Source organism: Topomyia yanbarensis, chromosome 3 (assembly GCF_030247195.1).
Source record: "Topomyia yanbarensis strain Yona2022 chromosome 3, ASM3024719v1, whole genome shotgun sequence".
Taxonomy (NCBI): domain Eukaryota; kingdom Metazoa; phylum Arthropoda; class Insecta; order Diptera; family Culicidae; genus Topomyia; species Topomyia yanbarensis.
The window spans coordinates 87,101,182-87,121,248 of NC_080672.1; the positions used below are offsets into that span (position 1 = coordinate 87,101,182).

At 40.5% G+C, this 20,067-nt stretch overlaps 2 protein-coding genes across 7 annotated transcripts in view; one reads left to right on the plus strand and one right to left on the minus strand.

Moving 5' to 3' along the window:
- LOC131689136 (uncharacterized) overlaps nucleotides 1–20,067 on the plus strand; it is a 537,510-nt gene that overhangs the window by 174,392 nt on the left and 343,051 nt on the right. For all 6 annotated transcript variants that reach the window (XM_058974004.1, XM_058973998.1, XM_058973999.1 and 3 more), the window contains one exon: nucleotides 3,477–4,537. In XM_058974004.1, coding sequence (XP_058829987.1) covers nucleotides 3,477–4,537 — 1,061 coding nt within the window. The remainder of the gene's footprint in view (nucleotides 1–3,476; nucleotides 4,538–20,067) is intronic.
- On the minus strand, nucleotides 9,121–9,786 carry LOC131689137 (phospholipase D1-like). Its single transcript, XM_058974005.1, has 2 exons — nucleotides 9,414–9,786; nucleotides 9,121–9,356 (listed from the first exon to the last, which is right to left on the minus strand). Exons 1-2 carry the CDS (start codon nucleotides 9,551–9,553, stop codon nucleotides 9,143–9,145), a joined length of 354 nt encoding a protein of 117 aa, XP_058829988.1. The 5' UTR covers nucleotides 9,554–9,786; the 3' UTR covers nucleotides 9,121–9,142.

Here is a 20,067-nt window from a genome sequence, read left to right on the forward strand (position 1 = left end):
GCCACCATCATCGGTTCCGGAAGCCCCGGCGGAAGTATCTAAATTCAGAATAACAGTCACATCGGTTTCTCGAAGATGGCTAGACCGATTCGACTAAACTTGGCCTCAAATGAAAGGAATTGCGTCCCCGTAAATGGCTATTTAATTTCATCCCGATCCGACTTCCGGTTCCGGAGTTACAGGTTGTGGCGTGCGATCGCATAGCAAATTGTGATTCAAACCGATACTCCGATGAAAGCAAAAAAGGTAAAAATTTCGCTAAAATGTCTCTCAAACAACTTCAATTTGCTGTTCTAGGTCACCGACGGCCAACCAACTTTCGTTGACTACATTGACCACCATAGACGGTTCCGGAAGTGCCCGGGAAAAGCGGCCATCTTTCAAAATTTACGAACTCACATCAGTTTCCCGGAAATGGTTGGGCCGATTTTTACAAACTTAGTCCCCAGATGTCTATGAAATTTCGTACGGATCGCTTATATGGGTCCGGAAATATAAACTAAACCGTCCGGTCACATATGAAATTTCCATATAAGCCGGAACTCAAAATTTTTTTTCAAAGGGGGGACCCCATGAAATTTCAGAAATCGAATTCGTATTTTTGATGCCAAACATCTTTAAAATGCATGAAACGTCGAGATTTTATGTTATCCCGAAAAAATTTTTTTGTCGCGTGATGTATAATAATAAAATGTAATATATGCATTTAAGAGCTTTTAATTAATATAAACAACGCACACATTCTCGTGATTCATGATTGAGAAAGGCACAATTGCACCGCTAGGTGGATTAAAATAGGTTTTTGTACTAAACATTATACTAATCTCCATCAAAATCTTAGAGAGTGAAAATTTAGACTTGTGCCATTGTTGCATGTAGCCGACACGTTATCATTCAGTTGGTTCATTCTTAGATGTATGGTTTGTTACTCGGTTGCCTGCTCTGCAGGCGCTTTCTTCCTACGATATAGATGCCTAGTCTGATTCGAGCAGTTTTGAAAATCAAGCGAATCCGATTGATTGAAAATGCGTCGGAATCAGGTGCTAACTTTCTTGTCAAGCGATCCGATATTCGAAATGAATTTAATTTCTGTTCATTGCAAGATGTCTTAAATATCTTTGCTGTAAAATGAAATATGGCTAATGGTGCATAAAAAAATTTAAAATGGTCTACCCAATACTTGCTTCGTATAACCCGTTTCAGGAGCGGATCCAGAAAAAAATTTCGGAGGGGGTCCGAAATTTCGATTTTGAAATGTTCCTTGTACAATAGGGGAACTGGGGGTAAGACGGACATGTTAAGGTTATACTCAAATAAAACATAGTAAAAGCATGTTTTTTTCAACATGAAATACTCTATGTTGTAGCTCCATATGTTGGCTTTCGAGTGCCCAGAGGGATTATGTTACAAAAATCAACAAGTATCTTTTTTGAAAGAAATAGAAAACAAAGAAATATCTGAACTTTTTCCAGACTGCGGATGAAACGGACATATGGTGGGGGTAACACGGACATGTCGCCGAAAGGATGATCACAATACAAAATATTAAAATTTACTGTTTCTAACGGATGTTTTGGATAGTTTGTGGTTTTTCTTAATATATATGTTCAATTCGAGGTGAAAAATAACGTTTTGGGGTTCAATTTAAAGTTGATGCAAATGATGTATTTTCTAATATCATTTTTTCCGTTGTCATAAAGAGAGCTATACAGTCACTTCCAATGATCAGACAAATTATTTATACAAAACTGGAAAGTTACATATTAAATACGCAATTGGTAACATCAGTTCCTCGGTTACACATAGCCAGAATATGGGACCTGCACAAAGTCTTCTACCTTTTCCAGGTCCTAGGAATTTCGTATTCAGCCTCGGTCACATTAACGTACATCTTGCGGTCTACTACATGTGAGACTTCAGCTAACTGGATGGTTCTCCACGTTTGACTGCTAGAATTTCGTTTCTACACGCGAGACATTCATATAAGGATGAATCAATAGAATTAATCAAGACAGGCCGTCTTGCCCCACCAGTACACATATTTTTTAAACGCTTGTACTTATTTACTCGTATAAGAACTTACCTGTTATTTTCCACGAAGATTTCATTTAAGAGTTACATTTTCGAAATAAAAGAAAAAATCCGCTAAAAAATTGATTTTTTCCTCGATAAACCTTAAAATCAGATACGTAAAAATTACATCCGCACGAAGATGCACTACTGATTATCAATGTTTACTTACATTTTTCGCTTTTAACAATATTCAAGGCCTACTGAGTGCTTCATAATTCAAGGATATCCATGAAGAGAGAGTACTCATATAATTCAATTTAACTATATATGTTATATAATAACCATGTGTCCGTCTTACCCAACCTGTCCGTCTTACCCACAGTTCCCCTACGTAATATGTAATACCCTCATCTAATTAAAATCAATTTTGGTGGTCGAATCTGGTTTGGAATGATTTTGAATTTAGAATGAATTTAAAATAGAAACTATTTTAAAATTTCTCAAGAAGTTAAACAATTTCGGGGGGGGGGGGTCTGGACCCCCAAGACCCTCCCCCGGGATCCGCCACTGACCCGTTTCAAATATATACGAATACAAATATCGGAAATAAACATCAAGCGTAAGAATCGGACAGAGATGCTTCAGCATAAGAACTGCTTAAAAAATGTTCACATTTAAAACTCGGCAAGGATCGGTTAAAAATAAATAAATCGTTAGCAGGAGCATCCGTATATCGTGATGTTCAAGATTAAAAGTCGGCTAACAAAAACGGCTTTATAAGAATCGGATATATTTTTTTCCAGTTTTTGTACTGAAGATTTTTTTATCCAACTCTCATACCATGTTCACACTACAGAGTTAAAACATGTTATAACAATTGGCAACAAGAAAAATGCCATCAAGATAGCGTTAAAACACGTTTTAACTCGTAGTGTGCACGTAGTATTACTACAAAGGAAAGTCCCTGTCCGATTTTGATGCTTGAAGTATATATCCGTTATTTTATATTCTAATATATTTGAAGCGGGTTTTACGAAGCATGTTCTGCGACTTTTATTTTCAGTCGCTCACGTGACTGTGCCAACCGCAGCCCAAAAATCTCACAAATCTCAGAATTTTAAGATCTTTATATGCGCTATACACTATTTGTCATCAAGATCTCAAAAATAGTATGATATGGAAATTTTATGAAAAAAACTGCTAGAAACTCGCACCACATACCTTCATTTCTATTCAGCCTATATTCGTTCCTTATCTACTACATACAATTGAATGATCACTCAGAATCGAAATGAGTAAAAGGAGTAAATTTTTCTCGTTAATATTAATATTTTCTGTTGAAAAAAGTTTCCAATTATATGAAAATTGACCATGTTTTATGGAAATTTTTAAACGTTAAATAGTTTTACATTACAAGTTTAATCATTGAAGTATAATATTTACGACAATTTTTCTATCCCCAGTCCCATTGTCATCATCGACACGGCCGAGGAAACTCTGTTCAACGACAGCAACAACAATCAGCATCGTGAGCCCAAAATCAAACGGAATGCCCACTTTTGGGCTGAAGATAGTCCTACCTCGCCGGCTATGACCCCAGATTCGCTACCTTCGGACGACTTTGACTCCTTCCCGGTGACTCAAACCGAACTCGTAAATCCCACACCACCCCATCAATTGTCTCGGAATCCACCGCCGGTACCCAATCGTAGCTTTCCGTCCTCCGGTACGGCGGTACAAGAAGCAGCGATCAATAGTAAACAATGTGATGTCATCGAAGCGGGAGAAACTGAACCAGCTGCCAGTGGTGAAATGCGCAGCAAGCCAGGTACTACTATCATTGCGGCTGATAAGAGCGCAGGCGTGCAGGCGAACGGTGTTGCTTCGGAACTACCAACAGCAGCAACAGCTCGCACCGAACCAAACAGAACCGAGCAGATTGTTTCACCGGGAGATGCCGAAAAGCGTTTAGATCAGTTGATGAACGACCTCGTTGATGATAACGAGAGTTTCAGTGCGAACATTTCTGAATTAATTGTGGCGATGGAGGTGGATCCTGGTGTTGAGGTTCTAAAGTCGGGGATTCCCCCGTTGGAGGTGGCGGTTGAAGGGCACGTGTCAATGGAACAGACGAATGAAGATCTGAAAGAGGAGGGGAATAAGGAAGAGAAGAAAAAGTCTAATATTGGGGATGTTTGTGACGAAGACATGGATCTTCTGGCAGCCGTGGGGGATAGTGTGGATAGTGATTTTGAAGAACTGGTCAAATCGCAGCTTGACGGTGACAATTCAGAGCAAATACAACTGATTCATGAGAGAATCATTGTTGGAATTGAACGCTCAAGCACCAGCGGTGATAGCAACAGTGATCGGGAGGATAGTGTTGATCAAAAGATCGAAGATTCGAACGTTAGTGTTTCAGTGATCGCTGGAAATGAACAGGCAATTCCAGGAGATGTTCCGGATGGCGAGATGACTTCAGTCGCGGCTTATTCCGGCGAGCAGAAGGTCGAAAATAATCAAGGTAAGTGCCTGGGCTTATCATTATCAGCGGTGGAAGAGGCTTGTTTGCTTTTTTTTTTATTTCGGATGCAGCAGGCATGTCTGCTCTTATCATTTTTCAATGAGTAGGTACTACTGACGAACAGCTGCCCCATGGTACCCATCAAAATAAAGGGTGATTTGCTTATTTCAGCCATGATGAAAACTGTATCAATATATTTTCCTTGCTGTTAAGGAATGGCATAATAACAAAAATGTCGTGAGAATTCGTATTTAGGAAAAGCGAAAATTCGCATTGAGCACACTAACTTTCATCCCACTATCTGAGCCAAAGCGTTGAACAGAGATAACAGAAGCTTCTAGAACGAATAGGTAAGGTGACAATAAGGGCGTGGCTATAATATTTACATTCAGCACCCTATTCGCATTGAACTTCACCAGCTCATTTTGGTTAGGAGGCAAATGGTAGGGCTATTAGGCTTACATGACCACACCACTAGTCGGTACCGATAAGATAACTCAAATTATTTGTGGAGCAACTTTTTGCTGTGCTTGTTCGGAAATATTGTTGCGATAAATGTGATGTGTTGATTGAGGAATTCCGATTTTTTTGTTTCTGATTGGTTGGTGACTAATGCAATATTTTGGGACATAGAAATCTTTTAGTTTTAGAAATATTATATTTTCGCCCATTTCGTTCGTATTTGCCTCAAAAAGGCAAGTGGTCTCAGAGCCCCAGGTAGTTACAGTTCTCTAGTTTCAGTGAACTTGTAATTTGAAATACAAATGATCGAGCGTTTTCGGGCTTTCAATTCACTCACTGATAATACGACAAAAAAGAGGCTTTTGATTTCATTGGGTCTTATGAGCGATTCTTCTTGAAGTCGCAATTTTAGCTTGCCTTTTTGAAAATTAAACTGCTTCTTGCAGTCCAACCGTTTTTTGAGTCTTTTTCCGATCCTCCTTGACGATGGCCCAATGTTTCTCGATTAGATAGTGCTCTGGTGCAATGCTCCAGAACTAAAAGGAATATGTCAGGTTTAAGTTCGTCGTAGCTTTGCGATTTTGACGGCAATAGTCATTCTTTGATAGGAAAATTCAAAAAGATATGATATCAATCTTTATTTTAATTTAAAGTATCTGCTGACTGCACATTTAAAACCATTTATTAATTTTTTTGCTGCATGAAGAAGTGATCTAAAAATAATCTGTTTTAAGCACCGAAACAATGGTTACGATACTCAGTCTCAGCTTCTGCTTCAACTTGAGTTAGCGCAACGCGAACGACAAAAGCAGTAACTTTTATTTTATATGGATTGCCTGAAGAACAAAGGAAACCATTATTTTTTGTCTCTTCATTTTAGACCGAATAGGTTGGTGGTTTCAATGTTGTTTGAGTTTACGGATTATACCTACATTCAATCCATTATATCAACAACAATATATAAATCTTATATTTTCGTCATCATTTACAATTTTTTTCATGACGAAAAAAAAAAACAAAATGGCGCCTGTGGCGACGTTCTGTCTAAGGTTAGGTGCAAACAATATTGTCTCGATGTTAACAATTTCTGATTGAACATGTAAAAAACATACTATTAAAAATATATTGCGAATTTTACCCCCAAATAGACTCACAGCAAAATAATTTTGTCACACGAAAATATTCTCACACCGCATCTACCATAGTTTGGTTGTTGCGATGGCTAACAAAACAACATTTAACGCCCTCTCTAGGATTGTGCATAAGATATTCGGTTTGTTTACTTGCTGTCGCCCGTGCAGTTCAACGTGAGCATATTTATTTATCTATTATTTATCTCTTTTGGGAAGACTGAAGCACAAATGAATGGTTGGCGTCCAAAAGGGGCTAACCCATATTTTGCATTTTTACTGGAAATGGAAAGAACTTGCGCATTTCCAAATTAACATTGTTTTTAAAGTAAAAATACATTACTTTATTACCAGTTCATTGACCCATGTTGTCTAGAAAAAATAAGATCATTACATGTACTACTTTTCAGTTCACGAGAATTTCCGTAATTCGGGGGGCTAACCCCGGGCGTGAAAATTATTGGGTTGCAGGTCCGTGCACAAGAGGAGGGTTTTGGGAGTTCAAACCCCTCCCATGAGAGCAGGGCCGTCGAGAGCCGCGTCGAGCCCCAAGGCTTGTATTTCTGCCTGGCCCTTTTAAACCTAAGTCCTCCAGTTCAGTATGAGTTAGTATCTCTTCAGCCATGGGAAACACGTGAGTCCGTGGTTTCTATTGGACTCCAGTTGACTTATATTGCCACATCTACAGATAGCGTGCCAGACAGGTGAATTTCAACAGCTTCTCTTTCTGCGGTATCCAAATAGGGTAAAATTGCCATAGTTACAAATTTTTTAATTTGTGGGTATTCAGGAATCAGGCACATTCCCCATATAGATCGGAGATTTGTGCCTTGCCATGAATCGTTTTTTGTTTTTCATAATTTCCCTGATGGCAAGGATTGGGAAAGTGGTAAGGTTAGGGGTAAGGAAAATAGAATCTGCACGTGCCACAATAGCAGGAATAATACTTCCAACCCATGAAGGGATTTAGAATTTTTAACAGTGTGCGGATATATTTCGTTTCGCGAAAGAAACGCTTCCGCTCCATTGATGGTCTGGAACATAATCAGCACGCTATGTCTAACATGGTGAAATTGTATTGTGTACACTGATAGAATATATTCGTAAATCGCTAGGCATTAGTTTCGTACAGAAAATTTTCATAAAATATACGAATTTTTCGTACATATCATGAATCGTTCGTAGTTCTATTGAAACACATTTATTTTTTGTTACTAATTTTTCGTGAAAACCACGAAACGACTTTCGTTGGATTATAACGAAACAGCTTCATTCGGCAAACGAATTGTTCGCTGTTATATACGAATATCTTTATAATATTTACGAGCATTATTCGTCAAACCGTCAACGTCAAAAAGCTTCAATATTGTCTCTATACGTCAGATAATTGTTGATCATAACGACGGTCTCGGTCTGACTATTTAGTAGCCGTATCCGTGTTTGTCGGTTTCAGGAAGATTTCCTGAACCTCTTTCGCTTCCAGTTGTTCCAGAATCCGGAGTAGTACGGATTCAGTTGAGCCATCGCAAACTGCTCGTTGGTTTTGTATGAATGAGTTTGAGCTTTCTCTGTTAGAGCAAAGCCAAAATAATATGCTACTTAATACGAAAACTTCTTTTAGATGAACGAAATGAATTCGTGCGACCAACGAGATTGTTCGTAATATACACAAACGTTTATTAAAATAAACAAAACATTTCGTTTCATTCACGAAACATAAAAGGCACAATTGCACCACTAGGTGGATTAAAACAGGTTTTTAATTTAAAAATCAGAAAATAACAATTAAGGTTTAAAAATGATATGAATGTTCTCGTAAGGACACCCGCTATCAATACATATGAAAAACTGACACATTTTTTTTCCAAATTAAAGATCCCTATTTGCCCGGAACCCCGGGACTTCCGGAATTATCGATAGTGGACAATACACTCCAATAATCTATGATTCGCCATCAGTGATCTAGGCCTGCGAGTCGAAGTAAATTGATGTTCACCACGGAACTATCAAGTTGTGTAACCGAATCGAACGAAGGTTCAAACCGGACTGATGAACGCTTTCTTCATTCCGAACTCAATATGAGCAGAAATATTCAGATTGGAACCCAACATAACCTTATCCAAACACAATAGCTTAGAGTAAAAAAACTGACAGAGTTGAGCTCCGGTTATTATTCACTTCTTAGTTAAAAGCCCCTATTAAGTTGGTATCATGAAGAAGTGGATCTTTACTATCGGATAACAGAGAAATAGGCTCTAAAATAAAAAGTCAAACTTTATTTTCTGTTTGTCTACAGTACTTTAATTGTGCTTGATTGGTAAACAGCTAAAATTGTACGTTTCTCGAAGGAATGCTTTTAACGAACTTACCCTTTACCTCTAGGTAGGGTGTAGTCACTTTCCTTAACTAAAATGAACAAAAATCTAACTAAATAATAAACACTAACAAGCGGCCAAAAGACACTGATTAGAGTACGATCGCATTTAGGTCCACATGTAGGTCGGCATAATGCCTTCCTTGCTGGTTCCAGGAGGTGTCAGCACTTCGTTGCACAAAAACTTTAGCGGAAAATCCACCAAATTTCCTTCGATCCTCTGCAGCGCTTTCTGAATTCCCTCCGGGTCTGTTAGAGTTAGGCTCTTCTCTTCAAGAAACTTCTTCAACATCACAAACGATTGCACATTATCGGACGGTATACAGAGGAAGATTTCATCAAAGAGACGTGTATTCTTGCGAGAAGTCCAGCGCCAGCTACCGCTCCAGAACGAATCGATTACCGGATCGGTTAAATCTACGGGCTTCGATTGACATTAGTTTCCAGCAAACCCAGGTGTTCTTTGAACAAGTATTTACGCAGCTTCCCAGCGTACACTCCACATGGGTAAGATTCACCATTCATACAACCTTCTTCGAAGCTTTCATCCTGAAAATGGTTTAAAAGCAAATAAGTTTGGAAATTATCACTTATAAGATGTTGCCTACTTACGGTTATCATAACGCACACCTCCGAGTCTCATTTTCCAAGCAGCGACCGGTCATTAATGTTCGCCGATCCGCAGATAACTACTCTATCGTCGGCAATCAGTAGTTTGGAGTGGACGTAAATCAATTCAGTTACCAGCACTCCGTTCAGTGTAGAGTGCGTTCGTAAACTGTGGAAGGAGATGTACTCAAAAGGATTCCTAATACCGGCCGAGCTCAATCGAGAAAGTATCGAGTTCTTTCCTCTGAAAGAGTGGCTTATGGTTTAAGAACATTTTCAGAGAAATTTAAGGCATATTAACCTGCATTTAGACGCATAGTTCCAGTGAGTTATAGCCCGTAACGAGATTCCACTAGCACCCCCGACGTCACCCTGGAAACCTGGAAGAAGTGGCATAACTACGTACACCCGGAACACCTTTTTCTCGCGGAAGGCTCTCATTATTCGCTTCAACAAGTACCCTGCAATCTGGTTCTTCACAGTTGGATTACCGAGCTCTAAACTAATAAAGAACTGATTTTCAATGTAGATGTAATGCTGCGCTTTTGAAATGGTTTGCACATATGCTTCATGAATACTCTGCTCGATACAATCCTGCTCAATGAAACCGCAGTTCCAGCTGGAAGCAGATCTTAATACTTAACAGGTTACATGATGTAGCGGTACATCCAGAAATCGTCTATCTATCCAAATGTCATTTTTTTCAATTTGTTTATTTGATAAGGCACGTATGCGTTAGCTTAAAGGTGCCCTTTTTTCATTGTTTTACATTTTGAATTTCTTGAAACTAGGGGGTTACACATTTCAATATTATTTTGTTTTATATAATGAAACTAAAAAAAAACTTTACAGCTAACTTATACATATAAAAGAGGGGATAATATAATATTCGTAAGATCAGGGGGACGGGTCATTTTGTGTGTTCTTTGTATAGCAATTCACTTTATGATTTTTAGAAGGGAGATTGTTGGAGAAAATAATTATTAACTAAGCGGAACATTTTACAAGCTTATTAACTAGAAATAACTAGAGAGAGTGGTTCAAGGTTAGGGGGAATTAATTAGGGCTATTTTAAAGTAGTGGTACTGTTGGGCATTTCTTAACGAGATTAAATATTGATCAACTAAAACTAGAAGATAGGGGGGCACATAAGTGTTGAGAAGATATTCAAGGGGAGAAGGGGGTGAAGTCATACATCTGTGTATCAGAGACATGGGAGAGACGGTGGGCAAGGCTGACAGGGGGAGGGGGAGGGGGAGATATAAACTTTCAGTTTCCGGCATCAGGATTCAACGGCCAGGATTACAAATTCGAACGGATGCATCAAGTATTGGGGCGCCGGGCGGTTTTCCTCGAGCCCTGCAGGGGTTCCTCCAGACAATTTCGTAGTACGGCTCAGATACGGATCGGAAACACACCGCGTTGCGCGTGTGATGTTGTACTGTAGATCTCATGTTGTTGGTTCATTCGACAGATGTTTTGTCTCGTCTTGAAGTCGTATCAAACCATCGTTGGGGACGGTAGGCGGAAGAGGGCACTTCTGGGAATGATAAGAGAAAAGATAGGGCATTTAAATTTGGATATTGCTGGTTTTGAGGAACGTGCATATAAGGGACATGTAGAGAATATCGCGGCTTGCTAGTACATCTCGAACCGGCAGGGGTTTGGGTGATCTTCCTCGGGCCCGAAGGGAATCGAATAGTTGAGATCTGGCAGAACAGTACTCGGCGCATGCCCAGACAACATGTTCGATTTCGTGATAACCGTTGCCACAAGCGCAGATACCGCTATCCACGAGCCCAATACGCCGGAGATGTGCGTCCAGCGTGTAGTGATTGGACATGAGCCGAGACATCACGCGAATGAAATCCCGACCCACATCCATCCCTCTGAACCAAGGTTTCGTCGATACCTTAGGGATTATCGAATGTAGCCACCTTCCCAGTTCACCATTGCTCCATGAAGTTTGCCAACTTTCGAGGGTTCTCTGATGAGTGATACTGAAAAATTCGCTGAAGCTAATTGGTCTTTTATATATGTCACCTTGTAAAGCGCCCGCCTTAGCTAAAGAGTCCGCTTCTTCATTACCTGGAATGGGAATGCGAGGGAACCCAAACTAAGGTAATCTTGTACGATCTTACAGCAAAGCACGCAGGCGTTCCCAGATTTTCCCAAGAAAATATGAAATGTGCTTTTTAGGTTTCATTGAACGGAGAGCCTCGATTGAGCTGAGGCTATCCGAAACAATAAAGTAATGATCGGTGGGCAAAGTATCAATGATCCCAAGGGTATACTGAATAGCATCAAGTTCTGCGACGTAAACTGAAGCAGGATCATTGAGTTTTAATGAGGCGGTGAGGTTTTGATTGAATATACCGAAGCCAGGGGAGCCGTCGAGGTTTGACCCGTCGGTGTAAAACATCTTGTTGCAGTCGACTTCTCGAAATTTACTATGAAAGATGCTTGGGATCACTTGCGGACGTATGTGATCCGGGATTCCACGAATCTCGTCTTTCATGGATGTGTCGAAGAATACAGTTGAATCAGAAGCATGAAAGAGATTGACACGGTTGGGATAGTATGAAGGAGGATTGATATTTTGTGCCATGTAATCGAAGTACAAGGACATAAATCGGGTTTGAGAATTGAGCTCGACAAGCCTTTCAATTTGCAATTACTAACGGGTTCAAGATATCGCATCGGATGAGCAATCGATATGAGAGGTCCTAAAATCGATTTTTCAGCGGAAGGACGCCCGCCAGCACTTGTAAACTCATCGTATGTGTCGAGTGCATGCAACCCAAGGCAATACGCAAACAACAATATTGGATTCGCTCTAGTTTGATGAAATGTATGTTCGCAGCGGAGCGGAAACAGAAACTTCCGTACTCCATCACCGACAATATTGTTGTTTGGTACAGCCTGATCAGGTCTCCTGGGTGGGCACCCCACCATGTTCCGGTTATTGTACGGAGAAAATTGATCCTTTGTTGGCACTTCTGTTTCAGATACCTAATGTGACATCCCCAGGTTCCTTTAGAGTCGAACCAGACCCCGAGATATTTGAAAGTTGAAACCTGAGCAATAGTTTGACCCATTAATTGAAGCTGTAGTTGCGCTGGTTCACGTTTCCTTGAAAATACGACTAGCTCAGTTTTCTCCGTGGAGAACTCGATACCTAGCTGGAGGGCCCAAGCAGACAAATTGTCCAAGGTATCTTGCAATGGTCTTTGGGACCTGTAATAGAGACCACACCGTCATCTGCAAGCTGCCTTAGCGTGCAGGAATTGACAAGACATTCGTCAATGTCATTCACGTAAAAGTTATAGAGAAGGGGGCTTAGACACGAGCCCTGGGGAAGACCCATGTAGCTAATTCGTGATGTCGATAAATCACCATGCAAAAAATGCATATGTTTTTCAGACAGCAAGTTTAGCAAAAAGTTGTTTAGAGTCGGTGAAACACCATGCTGGTGCAGCTTCTCAGAAAGAATTTTGATAGAAACTGAATCAAAAGCCCCCTTTATATCTAGGAAAACTGATGCCATCTGCTCTTTGCTAGCATAGGGCATTTGAATTTCTGTTGAGAGCAACGCAAGACAATCGTTCGTCCCTTTGCCTTTACGGAAACCAAATTGTGTATCTGACAGTAAGCCATTTGCTTCAACCCAATTGTCGAGGCGAAACAAGATCATTTTCTCGAACAACTTTCGGATACAGGACAGCATCGCAATCGGTCGATACGAGTTGTGGTCGGAGGCTCGTTTTCCTGGTTTTTGAATGGCGATGACGTTCACTTGCCTCCAGTCATGAGGGACAATATTACCCTCAAGAAACTTATTAAATAAATTCAACAAGCGTCTCTTGGCAGAGTCTGGCAGATTCTTTAACCCATTCATGCCCATGTTGTTTGTGGACAACAACGTTTTTAAACAGCTATAACTTTTGATTGAGGCAAGATTTGCTCACAAAACCAAGAAAGGCTAATGAACCTGACTATTGGCTTTCATTTGAGTACTAACAATTACCAGGATCAGCTCTAGAACTGAAGTTATTGCAATTAGTCTGATTGGATTCCAATGGAGCAGTGCTGCCAGGGACAGTTTACGTTGACAATGAAAAATAATTTTTTCATATATCTTCGTTATTATTCAATATTATTGAAAACTGGTAAAACTTATCAAATTAGAGTATCTTTGGCTACGTTTTCCACGTAAGTGGACTATTGTAAATATTCTAGGAGAATTGCATTGAGCATTGAAAGGTAAAAATTGAGCAGCTTCTAGCACTGTGAGGGAAGCACCAATCTTTATGAAAAAAGGCTTTTCATGTTTCGTGACCCAACCGTTTTCAAGGAAAAATAGTTTTGAAATCCTACGTGCACTAGAAAAAAGTTGGGCATGAAAGGGTTAACAAGTTAAATTTGATTCTGTCTGGCCCTGGGGCTATATTGTTACATGATAAGAGAGCAAGTGAGAACTCCACCATCGAAAACGGTGTTTCGTTCGCGTTATTGTGAGGGGACGCGGCGCGGTAGATCTTCTGTGCCGGGGCGGAATCCGGACAAACCTTCTTGGCAAAATCGAATATCCAACGGTTTAAATATTCCACGCTCTCATTGGTACTGTTTCGGTTTCGTAAGCGCCGGGCCGTACTCCAAAGAGTGCTCATCGATGTTTCTCTCGTTAGTCCGTCGACGAACCGGCGCCAGTAGCTACGTTTTTTGGTTTTTATCAAACTCTTCATGCGCGTTTCCGCCATCGCGTACTGTCGGTAGCTAGCTGGCAGCCCGTCGTCCCGGTAGGTCTTATACGCAGCGGCCTTCTCCGCGTACACGTCTTAGCACTCTTTGTCCCACCATGGATTGGGAGGACGCCCGCGTGAGTTCGCGTCTGGTACGCGTTTAGTCTGAGCTTGAATCGCGGTATCGAGAATCAAGCCAGCCAGGAACCCGTACTCTTCCTCTGGAGGATGCTCTTGAGTGCACTCGATTTTGTCGGATATCGCGTACGCGTAGCTCTTCCAATCAATATTTCGTGTGAGGTCATACGAAACATTGATTGTATTCGGTGGCCCTGAACCGTTAGCAATATTAATTACGATTGGCAGATGGTCGCTGCCGTGGGGATCAGAGACTACCTTCCACATGCAATCTAACCGCAGCGATGTCGAGCAGAGGGATAGATCTAAGGCGATCGGTCGCGCTGGAGGGGCAGGAATCCGTGTCATTTCACCCGTATTCAAGATAGTCATATTGAAGTTGTCGCAAAGCTCATGGAGTAGGGTAGATCGATTGTCGTCATAAAGGCAACCCCATGCCGTGCCGTGGGAGTTGAAGTCACCTAAAACTAGCCTCGGTGCGGGGAGGAGTTTCGCAATATCGAAAAGCCGTCGGTGGCTAACTGAGGCTCTAGGGGGGATGTAGGTGGAAGCAATACAAAGGTCTTTGCCTTTAATTCTGGTTTGGCAAGCGACAACTTCAATGCCTGGTGTCGAGGGGAGGTCGATCCGATTGAAAGAATAGCACTTTTTGATCCCCAAAAGTACTCCTCCGTAAGAGTCTTCTCGATCCAAGCGAATAATATTAAAATCGTGAAAGTGTAGGGTTATTTCTGAAGTGAGCCATGTCTCACATAGGGCAAATGCATCGCATTTCAAATTATTTAGTAAGATTTTAAACGAATCGATTTTCGGGATAATGCTTCTGCAATTCCACTGTAGAACAGTGATTAAATCCTTGACCTCGTTCGATGAATTAGCCATCGAAGGATACGACCGCTGAAAGGAGGTGAACTGCATCAAAAATGTTTTTACTGCGGGGAGAAAGCATATCAAGATACTTTTAAGGGGGTCAGCAATGTTTAACGCTGTAAGAATACGGTCCACAATGTCAGAGAAATTTATTAAGCCAGCACTGTTTTCTTTCTCTGGCAGAGATATGGGAACACTTGGGGTTTTCGATGTTCCTGGAAGTGCTGGGAACTCCTTTTCTGAGCTCAGGTTACTGAGACCGGGAGCGACTTGCTTCGGTTTTGCACCAGTACTTCCTTGAGTAGTTATTTTAGGGGGACCATGAAGAGACACCTTCTGGCCTGTACGACGAAGCTTGAAAGAGGAAATGTTCTTCCTTTTTCTACTACTTCTAGGCACAGAAGAAGATGTTCCCTCCTGGGGTTCATCACAGTCGCCTTCGTCAGTAGACAAGTTGGTAAAGATGTTCGTAGAGACAGGTGGCGTAGCTATCTTAAGCATTTCTGCAAAAGATCGCTTAGAGCGTCCCTGAAGGGAACGCTTAGGATTTTCCTCGCGCTGTTTGTACGCGGGACATGAAGGGAGATCATGTGGGTTTCCCCCACAGTAGAGACACTTTTCGACATCTCTACCATAGGAATCATCCGCATGATTCCCACCGCATTTCCCACAGCGGGCTTTATTGCTACAATGGGAGGCTGTGTGTCCAATTGTTTGCAATTAGTACAGTTCATGACCCGCGGCACAAAGAGGCGAACAGGTAGACGAACCTTGTCAAAGAGAAGGTAGTTGGATAGGGCAGAGCCGGCGAAGGTCACCCGATAAGAGTCTGAGTTGATGTATATTTTCTTGCCGTCAGCTGCGATTGATGCTGAATGCAAACGTTTGCATTCCAGTATCTTCACTGACTTAAGCATGGGGTCTTTGAAACAGCCAGTCCCATATTTTAGCAGGTCCTCGCAATTCAGACTCGAATCTGAACCGACCCCACTGACTTCAACCCTGCTAGCTGGAATATACACCCTGTACTCCTTCGTAAAGGGCTCGTAGCCAGCAATATCGTTTGTCTGAGTCAAACTGTTAACAACCACCCGAAGCTTATCAGGGCGAATTTTCGATATTTCTGTCACGGCCGAAACCGATCCGTCAGAACTCGAGAAAACTGCAACAGATTCAATCACTTTTTATCTTTGGTCCGAAAGAAGATCACGAATGGCCCGGTGGCCGAGCTTGGATATACTTTGAGCCGGGGAGCCGATTTTGTTTCGACGTCCATCTCACCACGCCGTCAGGGGAAGTCATTTTTACACGGGCCTATTGCCCGGTGCAAGTTGGTAAGAGAACCAAGAAGGGCAAACGTAAACTAATATTTAGCTTGTGTATGTAACGGTATCCAGACGGCTTACTAGAAGAACGTTGCTTCACTGGTCACTAACTGGTTAACGGTATTCAGAAACAGAAACACAAAAGAAGGGAAAAATACTGAAACCTCGACTAGGCGTAGAGTGTGCGAATAACCTTGAACGCGGATTAACACTATTTGTCGCTATAGAGTGTACGGACCGACAACAAAAGACTCTCGACTGAGTGCTCGATAACGAATGATCCAAATGTCATTGTAGATATTCGGCAAAATATATGGATATTGAATATTTTCTCGACATTTTTCCAGCTTGACTGCATTCCAACGACAACATTCGTGCCATGTACACTAAATAAGTAAAATTTATGAAAACTTTCGTTTATCAAGCGGCAATTTCTTCATACTACAATAAAATCGATTTTGCCAGATCTGTTTTTTTAATTAAAAAAATCGGTGTTTTCAAACATCGATCCTAGAAGATCGAATTCAAAAATAAGAGGAAAATAAATACGAAAACTTTTCTAATATGAACGAAATGAATTCGTGCGACCAACGAAATCGTTCGTAATATACACAAACATTTATTGAAATAAACGATTCATTTCGTTTGATTCACGAAAAATAATGTCGTTATCAACGATAAAATTCGTGCCATGTACACTAGATAGGTAAAATTTACTAAAACTTTTGTTCATCAAGCGTCCATTTCTTCACACTATAATCTTTCTAGTCCTCAATAATGATGAACAGGTTGAAATAGAATCGAATTTGCCAGATTGATCCCTTTAATTAATAAAAAATCGGTGCTGTCAAACATTGATCCTAAAAGATCGAATGCGACCAACGAAATCGCTTGTAATATACATAAACGTTTATTAGAATAAACGAAACATTTCGTTTCATTCAAGAAAAATAATGTCGTTATCAACGATAACATTCGTGCAGTGTACATTAAATGTGTAAAATTTACGAAAGCTTTCGTTCATCAAGCGACCATTCTTGTTTATGAAAAGAACGAAACCTACTATTTAGAATGCACGAAAACACTTCGTTGCAGAAAACGACGAATGAATTCGTGCATTGCATGATCGATTTTATTATATTTACGAATATATATTATCAGTGTTATCAATGGCTATCTTTAGCTCCATTTATACTTTTAACAATAGATCTTAAGGAACGTCTCGAAAAGTAAATAGGAATACATTTTGACCACAATAGGCCACTTTCTGCTTGTAATCGTCATTCATTTTTTTCGACACAGTAGCTGAACATCATATTTTGCTTCTACTGTGCAGATAAAGCGACACATGGATTGATTTATTTGCTGGTAGCGGTGGAGCAGTTTTTAGCTTTTGTTGTAAGCAAAATGAGAAGGTAGCAGATGCAGCTCAAAATTGTCGTTTAAAATTATTAATTAAAAAAGATTTTCTATTTACATTTACAGGATCACCGGTGTCGGCGGTAAAACATGATGATGAGTTATGTTCTACCATAGACCATGCGGTAGACTTGGGTGCAACGCCCAACTCCTACTCAGCACAAGGCAAAGAATTCTTCACATTTCCTTTCGATCATGTCCATATGAGCCTGCCTAGTCCTAGTTTTCCGTTCTAAGTTTATAACTGATTCGCTCTAGAATACCTATCCGTCTTTCAATTTCATTCCTTTCGTTTCTCTTAGTCTCAAATTTGTCGAAAATAGCCAACAAAATCGATACAGTAGAACATTGCGGCAATTAAAACACAGTAACAAGTTACATTTTAAGATCGTTTAACCTTTCATATCCTCCCCCTCTGCCAATTTTCATTCCCCAAGGATCTCAGTCGTCTCAGAACTGACGAATGTAAATTGAGTTTCTTCAGATGTTGCTACAAATAGTTGGATAGCATTAACACGTTCGATCGTTGCTGTCAACCAGCAAATCGAGGCAATGCTGAAAGAGAGATGCAAAGCCTAGTTTTTAATTACCAAATCTCGATAAATATGTCAAATGGTCCAAATGGTGCAAATGAGAGCCTCTCTTTGTTTACTTTCTCTTTCGATTATTACGGCGTCAGCATAAAACTTTTCAATATTGTTTCAGGATATACTGAAAAACGCTGATTTCGACTAGCATATTATCCTAAGAGTTAATTAACAAACGTATAAACGGACGAGTTATTAGCGAAAGAGAAAGTAAACAAAGAGAAACTGTCATTTTCACTTAGGCCTATTTGACATGTTTGGCTAGAAATACAAATAATTGTCACGGAATATAATTTGAGCTATGCACTCAAGCAACGTTAAGGCGCGGAGCAAATTATGCATAATGCGCATTATATTGATTTCGATATAGAAAATGCATGAAAATCGTACGAGTCATGTGGAGACAGTTTTCAACTCCATCTTGTCGTACAGAAAGATAATTCTTTGTTACAGTAAAATATAAAATTAAGAACGAGACTCGACATGCCCTATCAACTGTAATCTATCCAAATCCACTCGATCAAAATACCAACCGTGTGTGCTACACCTCCATTGATCAATAAACCACTTTCGGTAGATTTTTCAAGATCTTGCGTGATACTTGGACTCAAGTAATACACTCACAGAAGGGTACTTGCTCTGTGGCTTTTGTTGTTCTTCAACGCAGGTACAACGAGCTAGAAGGAACGGACCAAGCCACAGTAAATCTTTATAGCAAACAAATGACTTAATTGCTGACAGCTAAGCTGCACTGTTCCACAATCAGCACCAAACTTGACTTTTGCGTACATTCCGCGCGGAGGCTGATTCTTCGCCACACGAGCACCCATACGCGCAGAACCGAAGATGCAAAAAAGGTGCTATGACTTTTATATGGACCATCTCGGTTTCATTCCGAAGCTCGTGTAGAAAACGAAGGCAGCCTGATTTTCGCTGTCAGGTTCCGAGTAGGTGAACGCTTTATTTTTTTTTTGAGGACACGACACTTTAAGTCAGCCGGTTTCGAGAGCCTATCCCAATAACGCGATACGACACCACTAAGAATAATAATATTAATAATAATAATAATCACTCTCGCTCTGGTTGCAACTCCGGGTAGGCTTCCTTCCCTACGACCAACCGACCGACCACCGCGACTGGCTGTGGCATTGAGCTGCGGACGATTTACACGAAATGATCACGCAAATCAGCATGTTGTCCCCAGGACCGCACCCCGTACCCATTGCCGATACTGCATACCACCGCGCCGTGCCAAGTAAAGGCAAATGAGGTGTATTCGGGTGGAAGACTGACGTGGTGTTGCGCACATGGGACTCCTTCGCGCGCCAACAAGTATGTAAAAGGTACTGCAGCTGGACTCCCACTAGAAACGGGGTTGAATTTCCGGGGGTGACTTATATTGGAAATTGTTTCATTACCTATGTTTTTATGAACTCATTAATTTAACTTGGATCAATGCATGAGCTTAATTGACACAATAAATCTATTATTGATTTACAAGAAATGTATATTAAATGGAAAAGATAATATAATAAAAACTTGTACTATGCTATATTTCTACTTTTTGGAGAAAAAATTAGGTAAAACAATTTTTTACATTAAGAAGAAAATTGTTTAAAATCATTTTTGCGCGTCAAGAGCACAATACCTATATTTAATTTAGTTATGGAATTTGCGTTTCGATTTCGTCTCATCAGAATCCGACACAAACTTAGTCACAGGACTAAGCTAGCGCCGGATTGAATTCGTTTTTTGGAGCTAGCGTCAATCTGGCCCTAGCTTAGTTCTGTCACTAAGTTAGTGTCGGATTCTGATGAGTCGAAGTCAAAATGCAAATTTCATAACTAATGCAGTTATTGATTTTGTGCTCATAT